This window comes from Camelina sativa, chromosome 3 (assembly GCF_030686135.1).
Source record: "Camelina sativa cultivar CO46 ecotype springtype chromosome 3, ASM3068613v1".
In the NCBI taxonomy this organism is placed as follows: domain Eukaryota; kingdom Viridiplantae; phylum Streptophyta; class Magnoliopsida; order Brassicales; family Brassicaceae; genus Camelina; species Camelina sativa.
The window spans coordinates 10294095-10310809 of record NC_141882.1 but is presented as its reverse complement, the minus strand read 5'-3'; the positions used below and the strand labels follow the sequence as shown (position 1 = coordinate 10310809).

At 34.3% G+C, this 16715-nt stretch overlaps 2 protein-coding genes and 1 pseudogene across 4 annotated transcripts; 2 read left to right on the top strand and 1 right to left on the bottom strand.

Annotated features, from left to right (window-relative positions):
- The first annotated feature begins 9037 nt into the window (after positions 1-9037).
- On the top strand, positions 9038-11836 carry LOC104776576 (uncharacterized). Of its 2 annotated transcripts, none has more exons than XM_010500674.3 (13): positions 9038-9272; positions 9361-9422; positions 9519-9596; positions 9672-9747; positions 9844-9914; positions 10042-10143; positions 10239-10328; positions 10461-10535; positions 10764-10796; positions 10898-10969; positions 11159-11221; positions 11333-11448; positions 11537-11836. In XM_010500674.3, the coding sequence occupies exons 1-13, from the start codon at positions 9218-9220 to the stop codon at positions 11556-11558; spliced, it is 915 nt and encodes a 304-aa protein (XP_010498976.1). In that variant the 5' UTR covers positions 9038-9217; the 3' UTR covers positions 11559-11836. The 2 variants fall into 2 exon arrangements, with proteins under 2 accessions (XP_010498976.1, XP_019099193.1); XM_019243648.2 differs by having other exon boundaries at positions 9076-9272; positions 11522-11836.
- Positions 11837-12253: 417 nt separating this feature from the next.
- On the bottom strand, positions 12254-12819 carry LOC109130434 (RING-H2 finger protein ATL80). The gene has a single exon (XM_019239947.2). The coding sequence runs from the start codon at positions 12784-12786 to the stop codon at positions 12355-12357; it is 432 nt and encodes a 143-aa protein (XP_019095492.1). The 5' UTR covers positions 12787-12819; the 3' UTR covers positions 12254-12354.
- A 1106-nt stretch (positions 12820-13925) lies between these two features.
- On the top strand, positions 13926-15492 carry LOC104778859 (2-oxoadipate dioxygenase/decarboxylase, chloroplastic-like; annotated as a pseudogene). The gene is made up of 5 exons (XR_015594660.1): positions 13926-13994; positions 14089-14241; positions 14523-14740; positions 14844-14959; positions 15062-15492. The product of XR_015594660.1 is annotated as a 2-oxoadipate dioxygenase/decarboxylase, chloroplastic-like (transcript).
- The last annotated feature ends 1223 nt before the right edge of the window (positions 15493-16715 follow it).

Genomic DNA, 16715 nt, shown 5'->3' with positions numbered 1-16715 from the left:
ATTATCTACGTTCATTTACTATTCTTCCTTTTTTAGGTATCTGATGTAAGCCAGGACAAGGACGAGGCTGCTGTTGATACTAATAAAACTAACAGCGATGAACAACAGGTAACAAATTTTGCATCTATATCTTTACTATCCATACTACCCTATCCACATAGACAACATATTTGACTACATATAAGTCTTCTTACTATCACATTGAATACATCAAACTCTTCTCGCTGCCATTCACCCATCCATAACAAGGAATCAGACAGCAACGACAGCGAGGTTTTAATCTATGGAACCCGTTTTCACCCTTTTTATTTGGAGTTAACCAGCCCTACTATTGGGTTTATCTTATACCTTTTATTTTGTTCTCTCGACAGACCGATGCTACGCCCGCAGAATATGTTTCTCTCAGCGATTCTTCTCCTGCGCGACCAACAGAAAGGGCTGCCCTCTCTGAAAAAGAAGCTACCCTTCTACTTGTTGTAATGGATATGCCTGCAAGGGACCATCACATAGCCCTAACGCCTTACTTCGTGTTGAGAAAGATCTGGCATCTTTGATGAAGAAAACACTTAAATCATCCCCTAACACGTAATATCCTACTTACTACACTTTTTTCCATTGAGTTTGACACAACAAGAAAATAACCATGTGTGGATACGAACTGCAGGACACACATTACCCTATGTGGCTACGAACTTAACAATCACATTTTCAAACAACTTGCGAGGCCTCAGAATTGGGTTAGCACTTTGGTAAATTTTCTATCAAATCTTGAGCTCTCCCCTTATAACAACCCTTTGACTCTTCTGCATTTTTCCTTTCGCAGCACATGGAAGTTCTAGTTGATCTCCTGCAATCAAAGCTTGCTCATGTCCTGTCCATTGAGCGCAATCTGGCAATCCTCTTTGTTTGCAAACTACTTCCCTTTACAAAGTTCTTTACCATCATCCTCAAAGTCCAGATCTGGGATCTCTTCCCTCTCAAACTCTGTGTCGTCAAACAGAGGAGGGATATCGAACTCCTCATCATCAATATCTTCTAGCTTCTTACTGTCCACGGCGGAGCCATTCCTCTGTCCACAAACATTTGAACACGTGGCCGACGCAGCAAGTTCACCGTCTATAGATCTCAGACCCATATTTGCTTCTTCAGATCTCACATCAAAACTTGTCTTCGCTTTCTCTTCTTCTTTTAAAGGAGTAGCCCCTACTAACACCATATGGTCAAAACATGAAAATGTATTACACATAACCTCAGCAACATTAACTCGACCAAACTGATCTCCTATGAAATTCCCCCAAAACTCCTTATCATAGTCTTTTGGGGTAACGGTTACCTCTGCCACCTCAACTTCTTCTTCCTCTTCAACATCTTCATAACTATCTGTAACTACATACCCTCCTGAATCACTCCTCTTCTCCTCAGCCTCTACATCCCCTCCGTTAAGCCTATCGCACTTAATTTTTCCCTCAATTTCTGCGACTCCAGCCATGATATCATCATCAACTTGAGTAGTCTCAATAACTACTGTCTTCGAACCGACAATACATGCTTCTCCCAAAATAAGTTCTTCACTTGCACTATTACTAAGACCAGATGACGAACCACAGCTCTGCTTTTTGTGACTTCCCTCTTTCGAGACTATCAAACCCTCATGATTAGCTCTTTTCCTAACATTTTCAAACGTAACAAACAAATTCAACCCTCGGTTCAGATGCAACATCCCTATATAGTACTCCAGCCCAACATTAGTAGTCACAACAACTGGGGGCGTCCTCACCCCCGTTGTCAATTGCATAAATGTAGGGATGCAGTAGCTAAGTGTCGCCTTCTTCTCCACCAAATCGAATTCAGCCACCACCGAATCTTCCAATTCAACTAAACTCGCCGACGCCGTCAAAGGAACTACACGCGACAAAAGCATGTTATTCACTTTAAACCCCCAAACGCCATCCCTCGAGCAACTCCAAAGGCCGGAAATCACGACACAGTAAGAAGGGAAATTATCCTGCATTACGTTTCATAAAACCCGATTACTCACCCATCCACAAATAACAAGTTACATAAATCGGAAAAAACCCTACATCAGCTTCACGTTTCTCATCCACAACCTGTCTCACTTTATTGTAACTCATAAAACATCCAACCTGTCGTCCAAAAAGGGAACTGAAACTACTATTATTTTCAGCCATTAGATCTAAACTAACAGTTACGATCGAACGGTCCAATAACAAACCGAAATATAACTTAGTTTTGATTGTTTACCGCATAAGTTGGATGAAGACATTAAGTCTCAGGGCAGTTTGGGAAAGAGAAATTGACACCTAATCCAATAACTTGACAAAAGTATAGCAATAGTTAAAAGTAGGTCTAAGTGCAATAAGATTGAGAGAAAGTAGGTCTAAATGCCAATGACCCTACAAAGAATCTCCTTTATCTCTTGTGAAAAGTCTTGAGGACTTTTCATTAGAATTCATATTCCCTCTTGCTCTTTCCTTTAACCCCAGTATGCGTCTATATTCAAAATGCTTATCTGGGTCATCTTCCTTTGATCTCTCTCTATCTCTGTCTCAAATGATATGGGGAATATCCTCTAAGTCTTCCAAGTATATATATAGATAAGAAACGTATTTTATTTCCATCTTTATTCGTAATTCCCATATGTACATCCAAATTAATAAATAAAAATTACAGCAACATGCCAATAAATTAATATATTAAAACATCTTAAGCTGAATAATAATAGTATACTACATTGATAAAGTTCATTGTATGCAATAAAAGCTTGTGCATAGAACAATGCATGTCTCTGTGACAGTGTGAGTATAAAACAAGAAGACAACAACAACAAAAAGCTGAATCGAAAATCTGAATTTTAAATTTTGTGTTTTACATTTGGGCACTGAGAAGTGAGAACAAACAAACGGGAATAAAACATATATACATCCATGTAGGTTAGCAACATAAAGAGGATTATGGATAATGTTAACTAAAGAAGTTGTGAGCTAGTTGCAAAAATTTCGAATCCATCAAAGCTTGTGCATCTTGAGTTCCCTAGTTCGATTTTTACAGAGGGAGAAAATGTTTTTCGAAGGGAAGATGTATAGACTTCGACTCGGATCTCTGATTAACCTTAGAAGAAATTGTGGACTCCGTGTCTTGTATAGTTTTAACAATGTCGAACGTGCTTGAATGGTAAAAGAACCAAATAGAAATCACAATATGGTTTTTTTTGTTAAAAGGCATAAATCACAATATGGTTAAAGCAAACCATACGAAATACAATAATAATCATAAAAAAAAAAAAAAAAAAAATTAGACGAAGAGCGTACTAATCAAAAGAAACCATAAAACACATGCAACAGTTAACTGCATTGCATGGGAATCCTGGTGTTTAACCGGATTGCATGGGAATTGAAATTAACTGTAATTAAATGGCCTGATCATTTTTCTTTGTAGGTTATATGTATATAAGTAATTCACTATAATATTTCTTTTACATATTAAACTGTAAACTTCAATGGGAGAATATTAGTTAAGAGCATTGTTGTGGTGACTGGTGGGTGAGTGGCAATAAAAAAAAATGAAGGAGAAAAGACGTATCAAGGAAAGAGTCCCATGCAGAGAATATAATACTTCTGTCGTTTCAAAACATTTCAAGTAAACTTAGGGACACAATATATAAATATTCGGTCAATTATCTAACGAAACCCATAATTTCGACTCGATTCATCTCTTTCAAATTTCCACACGTTCTTTGATTTTATGATTCGGATATATGATTATTGGTCCCACTATAGTTTTTTTTTTTTTTTGGGGTCAAATTGAGAATTATGAAGGAAGAATCGGAGACCCCTTTGAAATGATATAAATAGGCACAATTATTTATAGCGTTGTTTATCAGGATCGATCAAAGAGCTAGAAGAAGAGAGTCAAATGTCCCCATGAGTTCCCTTTAACGCTTCATTGTTGTTAATACACCAAAAACACATATGTTTTCTTAAAATGTCTGTTCGGTTTGTATATAACAACACTGAAGTGTTTGGGGGGACTCTTGGTGCCATTATGGCGTTGAATTGGCTTATATATTATTGCAGCGGTTTTAATCATGGTTTCTTTTTAAATCAGTTTTTTTTTCGAATGTTTTTCTTAGGGTGAGGTTAGTGTTGTTTAATCGAACTGGATTATTAACAGAACCAGTTATCGACCGGTTTGATAACCTAATTTGAGGACGGCACGTCATCAAACTGCTATCCCCGTGTTTCACTCCTAGGGAGGGGCGGATCCAGGAGAATTATTAGTATGGGGCACATATCTAATAATTAATAAATATGTGGCCAAAAATTATAATATATATGTGGCAAAAAGAGAATAAAGCACCGTTATCGGACCGGCATTATTTAGCACCGTTATCCGATAACCGGTATTATTTAGCACCGGTTAACCGGCATTATTTAGCGCCGGGATTATTTAGTCTGAAAAAAGCACCGTGACCAGTGTTCGGTGGCTTATATAGCACCGTTATCGGTTCTCTCGTCCGGCATCACTATCTTTTTCAGTGGTGGTGGCCGGTTTTTGTCTGGCAGTGTCTGGTTACCTCAACGGACGTTGGCCAGTTCTTGTTTTTGCAAGCTGTGTTTTTCAGCCGTACATCGGACCTCTCTGTTTTTATCCGATAGCTTGTTTTCCTTTTAATAATGACCGGATTTTTTCCGGTGTTGGAGAAAGTTCTATTGTCATATATCTCTACGCCGATCTTCTTGGTTTAAGACAGTTCTGGTTTTGATAGTGTCAGGTTCCTGATTAAAAGCTCATTTCTTTTGCTTGTTACGATTACCGTTTCGTTGTTATGGTTAAGGAACCAGAGATTCAATTGGGCAAGTAATCAGTTGTGGATAGTTCAGTTTGGTGATCTGCGATTGTTATCACCGGTGATCAACAGAAGATTTGATTGCTCGGAGTTTGGTTTTTCCGGCGACGATCTAAAATCATCGGAAGTTGAGTCTAATGCAGCGAAGGATGTGTAATCAACACGTGTCTTTTATCGTGTGACGCATCATGTGAGCTGAACTGCTGAAGAGTTGTTGGTTTTGCTCTCTCTTTTCCCTTCTCGAAGGATTTTAATCTTGGATTTATTTTGTGGGCTTTAATTTCTTCAAAGTCCACTAGATACTGTTTGTAGAATGATTTGGGTGATAGGCTTCTATCAATAATAAATAAAACTCAGTTGACAAAAAAAAAAATGTGATATCACTTCAAATCCTTTATATATACTATTATATAGATGGATTAAAATAGTCAAACAGAAAATCTATACATATACAATTTTATATATCCATTAGATTAGTCACAACCAAATCACTCGCCAAGTGTAGTATATACGGTTATGATGACTTAGTTTAGTTAACAAAGTGGTGGAACATCACAATACAAAAGTTAACAAAGTGGTGGAACATAACAATAGAAAAAGGATAATTTCAATGGTTGATTGCATAATATAAATCTAATAATTTAATTAAAAAAAATGGTCTCTAACCTTGCATTGGTGAGAACTAGAGAAACAAAGGGAAGAACCAGAGAAACAAAGGGACAGAAAAAAGAGTAATAGAGTTTTTAATTAGGTTACAATTTAAGGATTAGTCGATTAGGTATATTTTTTATATATAATATAATAATACATGCGAAGTAATTGATTAGGTATATTATTTAGTAATTTTTAGATTAGCCGATTAGGTATATTCTTTAATTAGGTTACAACTTAAGGATTATGAAATGTTCACGATGTAATTGATTTAGTTTACAAAAGAAAGTTTTAAGATATTAGTTTGTATTTACCTTAATAAAATACAATGATGATTCTCTATGTAAAACTATATTTAACTGGTTAATCAATGTTTGACAAAAAATGTCATAATACCATTACAATTTTTATGACTTAAATTATCATAACACTTTTGTCACTGTTTATGACAACTTTTTGTCACAAATTAAAACGTAGTATTATAACTAAACAATTACGAATTTTTTATTAAATAAACTAAAAATATTAGAATAAACATTTATTCAATAACCATTTGCACCCATTTGCCTTTAATAAAAAATATCAGGAAAAAATATATAATGGGTGCAAAGGGTTGTTTAAAATTGAATAAACTAAAAATATTAGGTTGAATAAAATTTAGTTGAATATCATTCAGTCTATTCATCTAAAAAAAAGTGGATGAACAATCTTGTTGTACAATTAGGGTGGAGAATCGATCAAACTGAAATATATGTATAACAAAGAAGCATAGTAATATTAAATAAACACACACACATGCACTTGTGTACAGATTGTAAGAGTATAAATAATTTCCTATATGTACACATTAGGGGTGGGTATTCGGGTAACCCGTTCGGGTTCGGGTATTACCCATTCGAGTTCAGGTATTACCCATTCGGGTTTGGGTAAACGGGTTTAGAAATATATAACCATTGGGTATTTTTAGATATATGGGTTTGGTTCGGTTTGGGTACTATCGGATTCAGGTCGGTTTGGGTTACAAATTTTAGAACCCGATTAGTACCCGAACTACCGGGTACCCGAAAAAATATAATTAAATTTAGTTAAATTTTGACTTAAATAACAAAATATTTTAGATATTTTGATTATTTTTGATATTTAGGTATAAAACTAAATGAAATATTCAAAATTATAATCATAATTTTGGGGTAATTGCATTATACTAATGATAAATATTATAAATATGTTTATATGTTTGGGTTTAATGGATACCCAAACGGGTACCGGGTATTACCCGACCCTAACCCGAACCCACGGGTATTAGAAAATAGAATCTAATAGGGTTTTATAGGCAAATCTGTACCCAACCCGAACCCGGTTTTTCGAGTCGGGTTCCGAATTGAATATTCGGATACGGTTTTTATGTACACATGAATAATTATATAATTGAAAACAAGTCTCTCGGTGGAGGATCTCGATTTATTATCATTTAAAATATCAAGTGATTTGTACCATGGTTAAAATTGCAGTAAAGATACTTTTGAAGACATGTATATAGTTAAACTAACATTTTATCAAAACACAAAAGAGCCCAACAAAAAAAATTAGATATTAAACGGGATTAATCGAAGATTAATTTTGGGTTTTTTTATTAAATTAATAAGAACATAAAAATATATAGTACTAAAGATTTTATATATATATATATATAAATATATATAATTCTATTTATGTTGAAAGAAAAAAAAAACATAAACATAATTTTAAAATAAAATTATATGATTTTCATTAAAATTTTGTAGATTAGTTATTGTTAACCATTATAAACTGTTAATTTAAATATCTAAAGAACAAAATTATATATATCTAATTTATATTTTAGTTCCAAAAATAATCGGTATACAAAAAATTAAGTGAGAAGTAATTGAATTAGACGTAATTAGATTCTATATGTTGCAGCAATTAGTTATTAATTGAAACAGTGAACATGGACATATCGATTTTATAAAGTGTAATCGGTGGTAAGAGAGACTTTTTAAAGCAAGGAATGTATAGGAAGTTGTTTATACCACTCTGACAATTATTATAGCATATTATTGTTACACCTCTATTCGTGCTGGTTTTTATTCTTTCATTTTTTAATTTAAATTTGTATCGATATGTGTATAAAAGTATCTGGAATTGCATGTATTAGGAGGTAGGAAGTATATATATAAAACCTTTAACAAAAATAATTAGTTCATTTAAGGCGACCGTTGATTCAGTTGTAAATGTAAAATAAATTAGTTTACTTAAGGTATGATTTACATGTAAATGTAAAATAAAAGTTTTACTAGAATATCAATACGATTAAACTGTTCTGATTTATTTTGCTTCAGTTTTATGAATTTTTTACACAAAACCTTTTGACCCTGATTTGGTTTGGTTTTAGTTTAAACATTTTGGTTTGTTCGGTTTAAATTTTCGGTTACACAAATTGTTCCAAGTGACGACCTGATTTTTTTTACGTATTGTTCAAGGCAACTATGACAATGCTCGCCGTGAGTTTGAGACGATATCGTTTCTAAGGCTTATAGCCGTTTTTTGTTGCCGAGAAAGAAAAAGCTTTTGTGGTTTAAGGGTGTTGGAAACCATCTTTTTTGTGTCAACAAAACTTTCTAGTTCGTCCATGAACACTACATAGAAGAAGTGATAATTAGAAACAGGAGATGATGAACAAGAGATGAAAAGAAGAGATAATTTGAAATTCAAACCTGAAGATGTCAGAGAATCGAGGATGTTGTTTTGAAGATGTTGTAATTTAAAGCTTTTGATCTCATCGAGAAGATCCACACGAGACAACACATCAGTCTTGAAGAGTTTTAAAACGTCATAAAAGGCTTGTAGCCGTTTTTTTGTTGCCCTCCAGAGAAAGAAGAATTGTTATTTTTTTGTTCATACTTCAATAAGAAGTTGTCTTCATTTGTTGTCATATGTCCAATATGTTTAGTGCTTATAGTTTTATGTTCTTAAATAGATATTGTTGATATATCTAAATAAAATGACAATTAATCAATTGTATTTTTGGTTTTATTATTATTATTCGTATATTATATATTGAATCAATGTTTAAAATTATAAAAATACCAAATATATTATCCATTTATATTAGTATTATATTTTTCTAATTGTACTCATATAGCACTTAAATCATTTTGTCATTCAAGAATTGCATTGCTCCACCTTCAAATTGTAATCACACGTAAATCGGATTAGATGTAAAATAATTAGTTCATTTAAGGCGACTGTTCATTCAGTTGTAAATGTAAAATAAAATTAGTTTATTTAAGGTATGATTTTAAATGTAAATGTAAAATAAATTTTTAACCAGAATATCAATACGATTAAACTGTTCTGATTTATTTTGCTTCGGTTTTGTGAATTTTTTACACAAAACTTTTTGACCCTTGATTTGGTTTGGTTTCAGTTTAAATATTTTGGTTTGTTCGGTTTACCACATGAGTTAAAACTTTTTGACCATGAGTTTGAAACGACGTCGTTCGAAGTAAAATAGCAGCAGCACGACGTATCTCTCTCTCTCCCGACAAAAAAAAAACGAAAAAAAAAAAAAAAAAAAAAAGTATGTTCCTCTTCTTTAATACCTAAAATCAAAATTCCCGATTTTGAGATACACAAAGCTCGACAACTCGGCGGCGGTGTAACAAATCAGTCGGAGCTATGGCGATGCAAGCCGGAGTTGGTATATCAAGGATCTTCCTCTTAGCCGGAGCAGGTAATTTTTTCACTCGGTTTCTAACTTACTTACTTACTGCTGCGCTGCTAATTTTTGGGATCTGATACGTTTTCCCCGATTTCAAAAGGTTATACTGGTACGATCATGATGAAGAACGGGAAATTGTCCGATTTGTTGGGTGAATTGCAGGTACTTACTTATATTGATTTCTGTGTTTTTCTTTTGTTTTTGGTTTCTCTCCTTAGAAACTATTTGTTGTGAATGATTTGATTCTTTCGATAATAGGGTCTGGTGAAGGGAATGGAGAAATCTGGAGAGGGATCTGATGGTGATTCTGATGTTTCTGATGCCATAGCTGCTCAGGTACTACTGTTGTCCATTTGGATTTAGGAATATTGGTGAGAAATGGTGGTATTGATGTTTCTTTTCAATTTAAAGGTTCGCCGATTAGCTATGGAGGTTCGACATCTAGCTTCTCAGCAGCATATAACTGTCATGGATGGAGTTTCTGGTGGTATGTTAAGATTAGGGAATTGTAATTCTTCTGAAGTAGTTTTGTTAGAATCTTGTGTTCATCAGTCTCTCTCTCTCTCTTTTTTATTGTTGTTAGCAAACCTACAAGCTCTTGCTGTTCCTGCTGCTGCATTGGGAGCTCTAGGATATGGTTATATGTGGTGGAAGGTGAGGTTTAAGTTTTTGATTTTCTTGATTCTTGTGATTTCGGCTCTTCGTTCGCACCGCTACTGTCAAAGGAGATTTCAATGTTGTATAGGGAACTAAATACTGTGTCGGATTTTTCACTGATTAGGGACTCTCATTCACTGACCTTATGTATGTGACAAAAGCCAACATGGCTAATGCCGTGGCTAACTTAACAAAGAATCTGGAGCAAGTTTCTCAGGCCCTTGCTGTGAGTTTTTTTTCTTTTTTGCTCTACTTATGGTGTTTCTGGTGATATATTAAGCTGCAGGGGTTAAGTTGGTTCTTAATGGTTTTGATTGTCAGCTTGCAAAACGGCATTTAACGCAAAAGATTCAGAATATGGATGATAAGGTAGAAAAGCAGATTGATCTTTCCAAGGAAATCAATAACCAGGTATCAGTCATGATGATGTTTACCTTTTCTTTAGTTCCTATGATTAGAACGATTGGCTTTCCTTGTTATGCATCTGTAGTGTGCTGAACAGTTTTGGACCAATGTATTGTTCTTGTGTTTTATGCCAAACAGGTCATTTTGGCTCGTGGGGATATCAACTCAATTGAGATGGACTTGGAATCATTGCATAATCTAATTACTGGACTGGTGAGTCTTGGTTTTATTTTTTTAAGCCATATTTGAGAAATGCTGAAGGTCAATAGTTTTTATCTCTTTCGCACTCATTGACGTGTGCATTTCTGCATCCGTCGTGATTACAGCGATTGCAGCTGTGAATCATAGTCCTTAGATAAGGAATCAGAATTCTCCTTTAGGGTATTTTATTCCTTTTAGTATCTGTCCTAATTATTTTGGCATTTAACCTTTTTTTTGCAGGATGGGAAGTTGGACACGCTGGAGTATAAGCAGGTACATTCATCTTTTTATGTTCTATTAGTATCTATCAATAGCCTGAGAATAACCTGCAATTGGTAACTCAGTACTGATTTCATTTCTGCTTCTGGTGGCAGGATGTCACAAATGTTGTCATGCTACACTTGTATAACTATTTAGGAGGCAAGAGCACAAATCTGCCTGATATGGTAATGCGTATAGGGGATAAATTAAATCGAATTGATCTCCCTATTTCTCTCCTCTGTATATTTATATACCTGTCTCTGGTGTTAAAATTTTAAAGTGTCCTGTATCCTTTTTCTTTTATATCTAACTTTTGGAATGCAAATATACATTATGGTTGTTTATCTCACAAAGTAATTAACTTCATCTTACAGGGACAGCTTCAACTTCCTGTAAACCAGAAGGCTCGTAATTTACTTGCAGATGTTGAAACCAAGGTGTTTTTTCTTATTTGACAAGACCTGTCAGCTTGAAACTACTTAATTCACATTATTCCAACAGACTTACATGGAAATACTGATCACAATATTTCGTCTAATCTGTTTCAGGGGCTGAAAAACTTGACTGAAGAGCTGTTTGAAAGCAATGGCACACAGGTGACAACCACAGTGAAACAAATCAGTTTGAATAAGGTCAATGTGAAGTCGAGGCCATTGTTGTCAAGGTTTGATCATCTTGTTTGTTCACTGTTGTCTCCCTTGTGAGTTTGATATGTTCTTATAGAGGTGTGATTATAGGAAATGTGAATGCAGGGCTACTTCAGCTAGGTGTTGATATTGAAGTCTCCTGATGGCAGTTAGGCTTGCGGGATGTATATATAAAAAAACTTCTGACTTATACAAATGTTCTCGTGAGCCTTAGAAAGCTCTCTTATATTTATTCGTTGCCTTGGCTTTATCCCCCACAAACTCGGGTCTTTTCGTATTTTGGTTTTGCACTTTGGATGTTTTTCCTTGAACAACTGGAGTTTGTTTATCGACATGGACATGTGCTGTGTCCACTTTTGGATTTTGATACGATTTAAAATAAAGTTGATGTGGGGGTTATATATATAACACCAAAGACCTGTGATGCATGTGGGCAATACAAAGCCCTGTTAAGATAAAATATGGCTTCAGAATTCAGAGATTTATTTTACAGTTTTACTTAAGACGAGAATATATGGTAACCGTAAAAGGAATCATCTGTATAAAACAAAAGTTGGACGACTAAGAAGAAATAAAAAGCTGTGGAACAAGATGTAGAAAGCTATGAAATAAAATGTAAGATTTGATTGATACAAAAATTGTTGTAAATTTGTCATCGTAGTGTTAGCCTAATTCCAAAAGGTAAACAGATAAAACCATATTTATACGGTTTGGTTTACATTGAATTGGTTCATACTCCTACGTTAAAAAATTGTTATCTTGCCATAGATCTCATCCAGCTCTTAAAAAACAAAGGTAGGAGAAACAGATGTCAGAGGCTCATCGAAACAAGAACCCAAAAGCAAGAAATAGCAACAACGTTAGAATATATACAAGTTTTAGGGAAAAACTCTATTCAGGGTCACGGATCACACCATGCACATTCAAAGTGGTGATACAAAAACTGGGATGCTTCGGCAGGAAGGACAAGTGGAGCCTAACTGAAACCATTTGTCTATGCAGATAGCGTGGAACTCATGTCCACACTGTGGTAAAACCCGCACCACATCACCTGCCACGTAATCCTCAAGACATATTACACACCTACAAACCCTTACAGTCACAGCACATTCACGCGACGACAACGTCAGTTTCGGGAGAGATTTTAAAATTTCTTTCTTCAAGGGTTTTGGTTTGTGCTCAACCGAGCAGTTACAATAGCGGAGTTGGAAGATGTAAACGATCATCGCTATTAGGAGATAGAGTGGGAACGAATCTGATGACTTCAAGAACCCGACGATGGTTAGGTCAGGTGAATTTGTCACTGCTGCGGCTGACGAGACGTCGAAGAAAGGAGGAGGAAGAGGAGAAGTCATGAGTAAGAGTCCTCGAAGAGATTAGATCAAAGAAGCTCACGATCTAGGTTATTAGTGCGTATATACGTGTGTTTGATCTTTTATATTTTACCGTCTTAGATCATCATAAGTATTTATGTAATTTAAGTATGTTTTATTTTTCAATGCAGATATTATTTGTTTATGGAGTTTGTATAGGATTTTAATTCCAAAACCAACTTTGAAAAGGAATTATGTATTATATTCCTATTCATTTTGGGGTTATTTCTCATTCATTCGGATCATCTATACTGTGTATTGTACCAAATTTTAATAAGAAACAAAAACAGACATACTAGTTTTTGAAATAAATCTTGCAATTTGTTTCCAATAAATTTGAGTTTGTTGTATTGTTAAGCTTTAATAAATAAAAATAAGAGAAGGAATCACAGATATCTTAAAAACAAAAAAAGAGAGAGAGAGACAATCCCGTTCGGTGTCTATCATATACAAGACAAATGATCACGCCCCATAAATTCGTCCCATAACATCTTAGGGAAACTTATATATACGCTATTCTTTTATCAAAGAAAAAATAATATATACACCATTCTTTTTTTCGTCCCGACAAGAATTTGTCAATGGAACCCATTACCCATCGATATAATAATTTCAGCTTAGCAATAATGAGAAAGGTAGATACAAAGAAAAGACAAGAATTCAGGGAATCCAAAAGAACTGTTGAGGACTAAGGAAATTTTTTTTTTCTTTTTTTCTTTTTTTTTTGAGGACTAAGGAATCTTGTTGAGTATTAGTTTATATCAGCCATAATTTTAACGGGTGTATATAACTGAAATCCGTTACAAATTATGTATTAAATTTCTGGAAAGACTAAGATTGCTAGCAAAATATTAAGAAAATATTTCTTGAGAATGCTTTAACTTTATACATTTTCTACAACCAGAAAACTTTTGTAAATCCTAAGAAACAATCTTAAAGGGTTTTCTTAAGATTTATGGAAAGAAAGAAAAGTTGAAAGGTTTCCCTACACACCCCCACTAGCTCCATAAAATTCAGTTCAGTTATTCTTCGCTAGTAATCATATCCCATGAGGCCATGACCCATCGGCATTATAATGATTACGAATAAATTTCGATAAAAAGAAGTAAAAATAATCAAACAAAGCTGTGTTTCTCACACAGAGCTCAAAGATCTTCTCGCTTCACTTGCCTTCCGCTTCATCCTTCAAGGTTCTTTCTTTAAGTTAATTCTTATTTACAAAATTCTAAATATAAAAATTAAATTACTTAATCATCACTATAATACATGATTAGTTTTCATCAGGTTGGAAGTGAAACATTTCTCCAGGATGTGTTGGAAAGTTTACTGAAAACGTATTTGAGGAAGAACCCGATGGCAAAGACGATATGGGAACTAGTAAAATCGGTGGACAACGAAAAGATCTCTTACGACCACTTCTTTTTCAGGACACTTACGGTATGATTTTTATTCTTCAAGATTTGGTGACACTAATTGTGTGCATGATCTGAAAGCTTAACAAGTTGGTGCTCTAGCTAGACATCCTAATATACTAATTAAGAATTTGAACGGCATCAATTCTGAGAAATTAGTTATGGTGGAGTACTTAAATCTAAAGCTAAATGGGTTTTTATGTTTGCTATTTCTAAGACTTTTAATTTTACAATTGTGATTTTTTTTTTTTTTTGACCATTGTGTTTGTTTGTGGGCTCAATTTTTTTTTTTTTTTTTTGCTTTAGGTGGATGGTTACGGAATAGATTCCTTGTCGAGTTTTTCATGGATTATGGATATAAAGTTGGAGGCAGACTTGATTTTCCAAAGAAGAAAGTACATTTTCTCTGGCTTTCTCCTCCGGATGTTAACGTCGTCGATAATGGTTACGTTATAGGCAATGGCCCTCTGCCACGACTTGTTATAGCTGAGCTGCTCGTGGATGAACTAAACCGTGAATCGCAGGTCAAAATTAAATGATCTCAAACATATATAACGTTGTTATATAATTAGTCTATAATAATATATCTAATTACTTTATTGTTGGTCCTAATTTACGGTTAACTAGAAGATCATAAGGAAGTATTTGAAACCTGAAGGTGGTAATTAAGCGGTTCTTTCAAGTACTTTGGGGTCTTTAATTTGGGAGTAGCCAACATCCACTGATTTCAATCAACTTGCCAAGTATTTGTTATAAGTTTCTAATCTTAAACAACATAGTGATCTTTAGTGAAATGCATTTGATGGCTATAGAGCTAATCTAATTTTGAATTGTGTATGATGAAGAGAAAGCGAATTTGTGGCATGGACGCTTGTCTACGGCTACACGATGAACCATGTTGCTTTTGCGGTTCATCGTCTTAAATACCGTTTTAGCGACATCAAATGCATCAAAGAGTATTTTGAAGAAAAAGGATTTGAACTTAAGGACGGAGGAGTGCTTAAACAGTTAAGGTTAATTTAGTTTCTTTACTTATTCCTCTCATGAAGGTTTTCATTGGAGTGTCCTCTTCTATGACTATAACGGTTATTTAATCAGAATGGAAATATATGTCAGTGAGTCAAGATTGTCTACTGTTACAAGTGTCAGCAATGTTGGAGAAACTTGATGTTGAATTTGCAGTGGAGTGACGATTACTTAATAAGCTAAATATGTATGAATAATAATCTCCTCCTCAGGAGTCATGATTTGTAAAATAAATAAGATTTTAGTCACCTACTGAAAGATTCATAGTAAGCAAAAAGTATATTGAAGAATATATATGAGGAAGAAAAAGAAAAACGAAAAGGAATGGACATTCTTCGGATTTAATTAAGGACATAATATGTTCCATTTGTTAGCCCAGTAAGAATGTATTCACTATTGATGCGTAAACTATTAACCATGGAACATAAATACAATTCCAAAAATAACATAAACACCTCTTTAGATGAGTTACAGAAGCGAGTGTGATATAAAAATGGAGAGAGTAGTAGTGGAAATGTTACGTACTATTCTCTAATGGTTGCCGCATGCACGACCTTCGATTTTCTGATTCGTTGTAACGCTTGAAAGTGTATTTAAATACTAGTGGTTGATAAAACCAGCTTAAAATAATAGTGACTCCTTCGTCTTTATTTCCTTTATTTAATAACACAATAGAAGAACGAATAATAACGAAAATACAAGTACAAGATTAAATAAGAACAACTAAGCTACGGTCAGTTTCTCAGACAAAACTCAAAGATTTTTCTACATAGATTCCTTGGAGTCGCCTGACACTTCATCGTTCAAGGTTCTTTCTCTCAGGTTTGATTTATATGAAGAAGAAGAAAAAAGAAAACAAGAAAATGAGACTTATTATTACGGTAATAATAACTTCGATGTAACAGGGAGGAAGTGAAACATTTCTTCGAAATGTGTTCGGAAATATACTGCAGACGTACCTAAAGAAGAACCCGACGGCGAAGAAAATATGGGAACTTGTTCAGTCAGTGGACAACGCGAAGATCTTCTACGACCACTTCACTTTCAAAACTCTTAAGGTATGTCTTCTTCACTTCGGTGATATTAGTGGATTCTTTATTATGAAATTTTCGCAATTGTAAAACGAATCAAGCACTATTAGTCTATTAATCAGTACTAACATTAGTTTGACATCTATTATATACTTCCTCTGTTTTTTACGTATAACATTCTCCTCAAACCATATATTGTCGTTACACTCGGCTTCTAATCTTTGGTGATCTTTAACTCATTAATATAAGAAGTGGTAGTTCTTATAATACTTTTTGTTAAATAGCCTTGACCTTGTTCATCATATATGCATTATTTGGTCCATTGTATTCATTATTATATACATACCCGTAATTGTAGATTAAAGAGCATCATAGACGCGACGGCTTTGATTTCGATAATGCAGAAAACATCTTGGAAAGCGCGCGTTTCACCTCAGATGCC

Coding starts and splice junctions, on each gene's coding strand:
- LOC104776576 (XM_019243648.2), top strand. CDS start 9,218: ATGGCGATGCAAGCCGGAGTTGGTATATCAAGGATCTTCCTCTTAGCC. Junction 10,797..10,897: donor ACACGCTGGAGTATAAGCAG/GTACATTCATCT, acceptor TTCTGGTGGCAG/GATGTCACAAATGTTGTCAT. Junction 11,222..11,332: donor TTGCAGATGTTGAAACCAAG/GTGTTTTTTCTT, acceptor AATCTGTTTCAG/GGGCTGAAAAACTTGACTGA.
- LOC109130434 (XM_019239947.2), bottom strand. CDS start 12,786: ATGACTTCTCCTCTTCCTCCTCCTTTCTTCGACGTCTCGTCAGCCGCA.